Source organism: Tigriopus californicus, chromosome 6, assembly GCF_007210705.1.
Source record: "Tigriopus californicus strain San Diego chromosome 6, Tcal_SD_v2.1, whole genome shotgun sequence".
Lineage (NCBI taxonomy): Eukaryota > Metazoa > Arthropoda > Copepoda > Harpacticoida > Harpacticidae > Tigriopus > Tigriopus californicus.
The window spans coordinates 13,838,390-13,847,486 of NC_081445.1; the positions used below are offsets into that span (position 1 = coordinate 13,838,390).

Genomic DNA, 9,097 nt, shown 5'->3' on the forward strand with positions numbered 1-9,097 from the left:
ATGCGGAGAATCGTGAGGACAGGGTTGTTGCTTACAATGGCAACTTACTAGCTGTAAGTTCTTTCTTACAAATGGAGATAAACGTGCAAAAATGTGGCTGTGAGCGTGGACCTTTTGTCCATTGAGCCCGATATGAAATGTGATATCGGTCTCTTTGCTGGCGTGTTGATTCTGATGCCACACATCCCAGGGTTTAACATTGTTCGTTAGAATAATCATAATTATTGTTCCCTCTTTGCACTACACATGATCACTCAAGATGTTCTCTAACACTGAACTCAAGATTCGCAATGACCAATGAGGGCTCGAAGGACCGTGCAGTGATGCCAAAATTGAACATCAGCTTTTTTTTCAACCTGGCACCATATGTCAAGAGAATATTTGAAAACATTTAAAGCAATACGTCTTGCCCTGAAAAATCTCTAGTTGTGTTTCAGTTCGCCATTTTGTGCAAAAAAAAAACTTTAGCTCTGACACTATTAGTGTGGATTTCATTTTGATCTGGGGACACTGATTGTTGATGCAAAGCTTGGCGCCAAACAAATTCTTCGAGAGGGTGGCCGCAATTGTTACAATGACAGACAATAGGGAGCACTTCGAGCAAAACAATTTATTCGTGGAAATTTAGTTCGTATGGAATGCCCTACAAGCAAGTGTTAAGCACTAACTGACTAGTTAATAAAAAGAAAAACGATACTATCATCACTGGGATCGTCGCCGATTTGTCCTTTGGGATAGCACCCGACGCCGCTCGACTCGAGCCGCCTTGATTCGTTCCTTGGAAAGACCTGTGGGATGTTTCCTCAATACCCTAGTCTTGTCTGGAAGATTTCTGGACTCCTCCGTAAAGCGAGATCTACCCACTCGAGGAAGAGCCTGGGCACCCCACCCTCCTCCCTCCCTTTCCCATTGGTTCTTCTGCCACGGGTAATTGGTATTAGGTCTTTGGGTGGGCCCCGGCTTAACCCGTTTGGCAATGCCTGTTTGTCCCGGCGACACAAAGATACCTTGGGCAGCCCAACCCTGAGTTTGACTGGGTCTCTTTTGATTTTGACGAAGCGTGGGTGGATACCCCAAGCCCGACCAATGACGGGGACGACCTGTGCCAAAGGGTAGTAATGGCAGGGCAACTTGATCGGGTAGGGCTGAGACTTGACATGTATAGGAAGTCTGATGGAATCGATAGCCGTTCTGGCATTCGCAGAACACTTCTGATCCCTCTCCTGGAATCAGCCAGGCATTGTTGGGACAAGGTCCTTGCGTGAAAACTCTGTAACAGTTCTGTGTCTCGTTCCAAAACACGAATCCCTCCTTCTCATCACAAACACACTCGGTCCGCCCCAGGTCTTTGTTGTATTGGAACGAGAACGAATCCTCACATGGTCCTTGAGAGTACCATTCGTAGCACAAGCCAGTTTCTGGCCAATAGTTCTGGTTATAACCTGGGGCACACCCACACTCGCCCCTGTAGCTCTTGCCAGAATACTTTTCAAACACCACAAGTTGACCCAATTCACAGGGACCACGAGATCCCACCTTGTGGCAACGAACCGAGTCCCCGTCTCGCTCGGGAAAGTATAAGTGGGCTTTGGGACAAGGGTTTTGAACGCATTGTCCGATGGGACTGTTCTGTTCCCCTGGAATGATGAACTCCTCACTATGGCAAGGACCAGGAGTGAATGCCTTGTAGCATTCTCCATTTTCGGGCCAAAGCACGTAGTTCAACTTGCAAGTGCACTCGCCTTGCCGTGTGACCTCGTTAAATTGGAACTCCTGGAACAAATTTTACTCATGAAAACAAGTGATTTCGGCAGGAAAAAGCAAAGCTTCGTACCTGTCCTTTGGAACATGGACCCTTCTGGCCAAATTGAAAGCATTCGTTGGTTGGGACATGGTAGTTAGCTAACCGAGGTGAGCACATACAATGGGTGGACTGACTTGTGTGGTTATAGGCGAAGAGTAGCCCAGATTCACAAGGCCCCTTTGTAAAGTGCTCGTAGCAAAGTTGCACCGAGGGGAAGTAGTATTGACTTAGCAACAAAGGATCGCATCCGCAATAAGGTTCAGCCGTCAAAGGATTCATGATGAGAAGGTCGCCCTGAAAGCATTAGAATGTATTATCAAAATTCCCATAATGCTTTTCAATTGCCAGAATGTCAAGGATTACCTTGTGGCACGGGCCTTGAGAATACAACTCAAAGCATTCATCCTCTGAAGGCCAAAATATCCACCCATTCTGACAACGCTTCATGTCCTTGCAAATGACTTGGGACGTCTTTGGGTGCTTCTCCAGGTATTGACTCAATTCACAAGGCCCCTTCTCATATTGAGGGTAACATCTGCGAACAAATGAATAAAATATGAAAAAGGGGATGTCACCCTTGACTAATCTGGAAAATCATCGGTAACCAAACTTGAGGTTTCAACTCACTCAACCTTGAAATTTAAAACTGCCCTACAGCTTCAAGGCAGTCGCAAAAAAAGTTATTTCATCGTCCCCTCGTAACATTAGACAAACTCCGATTGGCTTTTCAAAAACAAAACAGAAAAATCGATTCGATGAAACATCACTAACCATATGTTCTTGCGGGATCTTAACCGAAAACCGCAGAAAGTCGAGGTAATGGGATATCGGAATTGAACGATCAGTGTTCTCGTTACCTGTCCGTTGCTGGCCAATAGAGCAAGTCTTTAGGGCATCTGCATTCTGGCCTCTTGTTGATTTCATTAAAAGCCAATTCCTGGGACCTTGGACAGGGTCCTTGCTCGAAGATCTGGTAGCACTTTTCATCTTTCGGCCAAAAGAGGAGTTGCCATGATTTGTTGCTACACGGATTCACCACAGGGTTGGCCCAAGGAGGAGCGATCACAAACCCAGACAATCGGGCCACCAAAGTGGACGTGAGCAAGGCCAGGATATGCAGATTCTGGCCCGTCATTTTGGACTGGGTCTCCAGTATGGTGGGATCCTTTGATTTCAGCCTGGAACGGACGGACTCAAAAGGACCCAATTAGCCAAAGGTGCCATCCTGGTTGTCGTCTGAAATTGGAAAATTTGAAGGGCATTGTCGGAGCGTTAATAACTTCCTGAACGGGATGGTTAAATGTCCAGAGTGGAAATCAGAACAACTCTTCCGGAGTCTCAGGAAGCTTGGGAATTGTTTGCTTTTTCCCCAGGACCCTCTATGAGGACCGAGGAAGATGCCAAAACAGGACTGTTGTGGTTCTCAAGGATGATAATTATCCATGGGAAACCGATCCCGAAAACCAACTGTTTATAACACGGTAATAGCCATTGGATTACCGTGATGGCCTTCAAGCGAGTTTCATCTCGTCATGCTAACCTTGAATGACCATTTGTCGCCACCTTGAAGAACGAACAATCTCCATATTGAACAAAATTACAAACCAGACAAAAAACGATCGAAATCTCGAATTTCCTCTTGGCCTGTTCGCAGTATTACTGTACAAAGGCACATATCACTTATTTCCCGGTGATGGATCGGACAGGCATTTGAGTTAGTTCCGTTGCCAAGGACGCTCATTATAATCGCCTCAACAACAACATCATCATTCAGCATCTAAGAGTATGGGTCTTCCAAACCGAAAATATGGTACTCCCTTTGCCTTTAGGCGACATGATCGCCAAGAAAATTACACCAGTCTGCCAAAGATTTGTCATTGGAAAAAAAAAACATTTTGTGCATCTTTATGTTGTCACCATTCTTCAGATCTGACATTTCAAGGCAATAAAGATTGTTTCATATTTAAGTTATTTACACAGTATTTGCAGAGCATGGCGACAATCTGCCAATCATCCTAATATTCATCTCCATAATTATCCACGTTGTCATCGTGGTCCACGAAACTTATTGTTAATTGTGCCTCAGAAAGCGTCGTTTTAACCCAATTCCTGAACGTACTTCAAGATGTCCAAGTGGCATGTGCATAGATATGGTTGAAACATAAAAGGTGCCAATCACAGGACTGCGCACATCTGACCAGGATTCTGAACTTGTGACAGGTTCACCAGGATTGCCACACCTGCATTTGACCGAAAAACGTATGTGTATTTTTTTTTATTCGCCATTCATGACAAATCGAGAATTAAAGGAGCATGCCATCATTGCTACTATGTCGCACGGAGAGTGAATCGAAAATTTCCTAATTGCTCCCCTCACGTACGTAAGGCCAGAGGAGCAAGAAAAAAACCTTACAATTTTAGCGTAGCGCATTGCCAAACTGAAACAATTCCCATCTGGCACACAATGGGGACATGTGCATCTTGTGGACTGTAAATGACTGGATCTGGCTGGTCAGTCACGGTTTGGTCTCTTTTGTCAAGTCCAATTCCTTAATTGAGGGATGTTCATTGGCTTAATCCCAGCAAGAAGTCTTGCTGCGTGACCTTCGTCGGGCTTTTTGTCGTGACCAGAAGTCAGGTGTCCGTGACCAGGTGAAAACGCCTGTTGTCCTGGAAATTGCGTCTAGTTCAGAAGAACGCACCTTGGGTTCAATGATACACATGGTAAAATGAATAAAGCTCAATTTCTATTGTTGGGCAATCTGGGCCATGAAACAGACTCGATTCTGATGCAGCCAGAACAAAAGAGGGCTTTTTTTTCGAGGGGTGGGTTGAGCTCAAATTGCCTTACTTCTCTGAGTTGGCCAAGGTCAAGAACAAGTAATTCATAGTGTTTTGGTCACCCCTCCTTGAAATTGAAACTGATTGAGGAAATGATGGGTGGTGATACCCAAAAACTCCCCACCACGTCTTGTCAGGGTGCCAAGCAATTAAGGAAACTCAGGGTCAATCACATGTTTACCTCAAGGATAATGGCCAATAACCTTATGAATCTAGTTAACATGAGCGCTATCTCATGTCTTTGTACTGGACTGGCTGGGGTTGGGTGATTTGAATATGACAAATTATCGCACCCAACCTGAGCAAAAGGAAAAAAAAGATCTTCTTTCGTTTGAGCAATCAGGCAAAGGTGGTTCATTAGTTCCAATAACTTTTGCTCAGCCCGTTGGTTGTGCAGCAAACACGAAGCTTAACCACAATTAGGAGGCATAAGTGGACTCTTAAAACACATTACACTGGTTCGAATTGGATTGGTGACCTTGGTCGAGGTTTGTTTAAGTGCACTGTTCATCCAGGTTGATCCAAGCCTTAATTCAAAATTGTCTTCAAGCCCTTGTCAAACTCACTCATGTTTTTTTCGAACATTCATCTTCGCATTTGAATTAGCACACGCTTCGTCTTGAGAATCCCCTGCAAAAATCTCACGTTTTGAAATTCAATTACTCTGCAATGGTGAGTCGATGTTAGACACTCAGTATGAGTAGATATTCATCTGATATGTCCGAAAGAGAACCAAGTCTTCTTGGAAGGCTTGAGAATAAGAACGACGTTTACATATGGCTTGGATGGCCTAAGAGCCCTTGAACATCTCCGGGCAGATTCACATCAGTCCGTGAGTGAACAGTGGCAAGAAATCAGATTGAGTATTAAGGTCCGTCGTTATTCTGTCTCGAGGAAAGAATTCTGGTCACTGAATGCCTTCGTCATTGGCGCATATTGTGTCTAATGTGACAATGGACGAAGCAGAACAATGGAAGCCCTACTCCTGAAATAATCTTTATCGATCTCTTTGCGATGAAATCGCGAAATGAGTGTTCTGGCGTCTTGGTCTGGAGACAACGTGAGGGATCTGGGACTTTAACTTATTAGTTCTTTACAATACTAAACTTTTGAAGATTGAATTCAAATTGCGAAAATAATTCTTGACTATAACTATAACGAACTATGCACTATAGCTGAATGTTTTTGAATTTCGTCCAGGTTTCACGTTACTGTAAGGATGATCTATCTGGTTATCCAAATTAATCAAAAGGCAACACAACTTCGTTTCTTCCATAAATATTCGGGCACTTGTTTCTGCTCCCATTTTTGTTCCAAAACTGTATTCAACTATTTGCCAAAAAGCAATCTCGAAGTTGCATTGCATTATCAATAACCAATAAGAAGACTATTCACTACCTAAATATTTCCCAAAGGAAGCTCCTCTTGAGAGTAGTAAGTCAGTCAACTTTCATCGTCCACATTTTTCTTGACGAGACATCCAGGTGCTACGGTTGTTCTCAGGTGCCCTGTGTATTGCTTTAGAACGAAAGACATTAGCCAGACCCATATATTCAGAGTCAGGTGGCAGTTGTCGTCATTACCAATACATAATCTGGCAGATGGTCTAAGTAAGTAGCTCGAGTGGCCCAGCTCCTCTCATTCAAGGTTAGAACGGACCCCCTGATCTTGACCATGATACCTTCTGACATTGATAAGATGCTCAAAAAGCTTTTCCCCCCTCTCCCAGGATCCCCTTTGCAGCAAAAAGAGTGTGTTAATCCTCTCAGTTAGAGGTCAATCGGAGGACATCGAACAAGTTCATGCTACATTTAGCATATCTTTCCGACGCTTCAGTGCTCTCTCTCTTTATGTATGGACTTGGTACTAAGTCGTTGGTTTAGCTAGTTCGGTCGTTATTTCATGCCTTATTGCCCAGACCATAAACACGAGCATGTACCCCGTCGTGTGTCGTGAATCCTGGGATTCCATTCGTGACGATAATTATGTCATTTGGCTTCTGGGAAAACTGATCTTGAACTTGAAATGCTTGATCCCAATGTGGCAGCCCTTTTTACTCTCAGTTCCAGTTTGGTTTTCAGATCAAAGTCACGCGTTTCACTGAAGCTAGTAACTGTGTTGACTAAAGGTCCCATTACGGATTGTTCCCATTATCCTTGATTCTGACCTTTTGGCCGTAAAGTTGACCAACGGACAACTAGTTTTTTTTGAAGCTACTCGACGCATTTGAGAGAGGATGATATTTAACCAATGTCCTTGACATAGTTGTGTTTACACCTTGTAGTGGTTAAACGCTTTGACCGAAAGTGAAAAGAGCAGACAACAAGGTCTAAAGAAAACTGAAATATAACGACTTTTCAGTGTTCTTGGCAAAGGTCGTCGCCTTGATCGGTGTTAATCCTAGATCTCTCGCCCTTTGTTTTCTTTTAAGAGATTCAAGTGTCAAAATGATAACAAAAGGATATGGCATCAGCGATAATTTGTTTAAAAAAGGTTCCCTTTTCTGTTCAGAGATTTATGGTATCAGGATGTGATCAAACTTGAATTATCTGTTCCTTATCAAAAGGAATGCTTTTTCAAGACGCTTATTGTCGATCTTTTGAAGGTTCAAAGTTATCTCTCACATTTGAGTACAAACAAGCATTCTGGTTTTTTTCAATCCAAGGATCGCAAAATCATAAGGGCGTTGCCATAAGTACGCTATCCAATGCAGCTTGACCCCTTACCTTCGAAATGATCTTGGACTTGGTTTGTCACATAATGGCATCAGCTTGGAATTTGACACTAGGAAGGTGCGTCACTCTCACTGAGAAGGAAGGATCTGGTCGTTGAGTGGTTCTAGTCAGACAATCCACCCTTGACGCATTTTCGTCCCCTGCTACAACACTCCTCACGATCTGGAGGCAATTTCCAGCGTGAATGTAACTCCCTCTACGACCAAATCACGACTGTCGGTGGATGAAATGCAATGCTTCCAAGCTGAAAGAAACTCCCTGGGAGACTGAGGAATTGCGCTGCTTTACTCCGTGATGAGTTGCTCTCAACGAGGATACACAGAACCAATATTACCTGCGGTACTACACGTTCTTTCGTTCGTTCGTTGGTACCCAGAGTACAGAGCAGTGCGTGTTAAAAGGACTATTAGACGGGCACTCGTTTGTTTCGCAGGACTGTTGCCATGGATGGTATTTATTCTGGTATGGTTAAGGGCCCGGAAGCAATCATTGTCGGAACAATAACTGAGACGGGTTTCAATGAGCTGAGAATTGTACCTTGAAGCACACCTTCCTTCCTTTTTTACCTTGGCTTAAGATTGAAAAGCTATCATATGAGTTTTGATGTCGAAGGATTACTCAAAACCCTTGATCGTTTCTTTTCTTTTTTCATACTAATCGTTTCTTGATCTATTAGCAACAATTTTCAAGCGAGATGAAGGCAAACCAAGTATTGATCTGAAAAAGCTAAAGTTGTGGAAAGGACAAAGCTGCACGATTGCTTAGAGAAGTCTAATTTTTCACAAACAGTTTTTAAGCATGACAACGCTTATAAACAAGCATAACAAATGTGTTATTGTTTGTCCTTCAAGACGCACTTCAGTAGCAATGTCCGGAAAACTGTGAACTGTCCTCTAATATAGTTTATTTCGTAATAGTACAGGAAATTTTCAAAATTGAGCAATAGTTTACGACGCTGTAATATATTTTAAAATATTACATACCATTTTACGATATAAAAAAGTTTCAATGTTTGCTCAAAAGTACATTATATTCCACTACAAATCATAATATTGTACAATATTAGATCGAATCTAACACCATTTTACAATATTGCACATTATAGTGAATTGGAAACTGTTCCGATGGAAAAGAAACCTTCAAATTAGGATGTTTAGAATTACTTTTGGGCCTTCACAGAAGAATTCTGACTCGTTTAGGTTTGTCACTCCAGATTTCATCCTCGCATTTCTCACCTTGAAATGAACAAAGGTATAAAATGCGAAATTGGGATCACGTTTATGGGTCATGATGAAGAGATCAATGGTGGAGCAAATGTCAATGGTTTAAGTTAGAGAAAAGGGTTGAGTCGAATCAATTTGTGCGAGTCATCTTACCCACCGCATGTAGCTTCAGCTTCATTTGTATTGCTCCCATGGTAAAAATTGCTCCATGAATCAAAGCGGTTTTGTGCAAATTCTCGATTATGCACCCACTTTACGAGCCATTAAGTTCCTGCTCCTTGATGACACTTCACTTATCAATGAATCCCTTGACCAATTTGTTTTTATTTTATTTGATAACTCATTTAATCGTCCTTCAGTTCCACACTTCGTTTAAGTTAAGTGAAAAATCAAAGCCATTGTGAGTTAAATGGTATGACGATACTTAAACATGCTTTTATTAGTGATTTCAAGAGCCATCTTGATCCATCGCACTGGCTTCGATTCTTATAGCT

The 9,097-nt window shown here is 42.7% G+C and overlaps 1 protein-coding gene across 1 annotated transcript; it reads right to left on the minus strand.

The window, feature by feature from the left end:
• Positions 1-595: 595 nt before the first annotated feature.
• Positions 596-7,642, minus strand: LOC131882443 (uncharacterized). The gene is made up of 5 exons (XM_059229589.1): positions 7,372-7,642; positions 2,662-3,040; positions 2,168-2,339; positions 1,835-2,098; positions 596-1,773 (listed from the first exon to the last, which is right to left on the minus strand). Exons 2-5 carry the CDS (start codon positions 2,937-2,939, stop codon positions 703-705), a joined length of 1,785 nt encoding a protein of 594 aa, XP_059085572.1. The 5' UTR covers positions 2,940-3,040; positions 7,372-7,642; the 3' UTR covers positions 596-702.
• Between the last annotated feature and the right edge of the window lie 1,455 nt (positions 7,643-9,097).

What these genes read in the sequence shown, in the direction of transcription:
- LOC131882443 (XM_059229589.1), bottom strand. Translation starts at nt 2,939, where the DNA reads ATGACGGGCCAGAATCTGCATATCCTGGCCTTGCTCACGTCCACTTTG. An exon ending in TATTGGCCAGCAACGGACAG is followed by an intron (nt 2,340 to 2,661) that starts GTAACGAGAACA and finishes ATTTGTTCGCAG; the next exon opens with ATGTTACCCTCAATATGAGA. An exon ending in GTCCATGTTCCAAAGGACAG is followed by an intron (nt 1,774 to 1,834) that starts GTACGAAGCTTT and finishes AATTTGTTCCAG; the next exon opens with GAGTTCCAATTTAACGAGGT.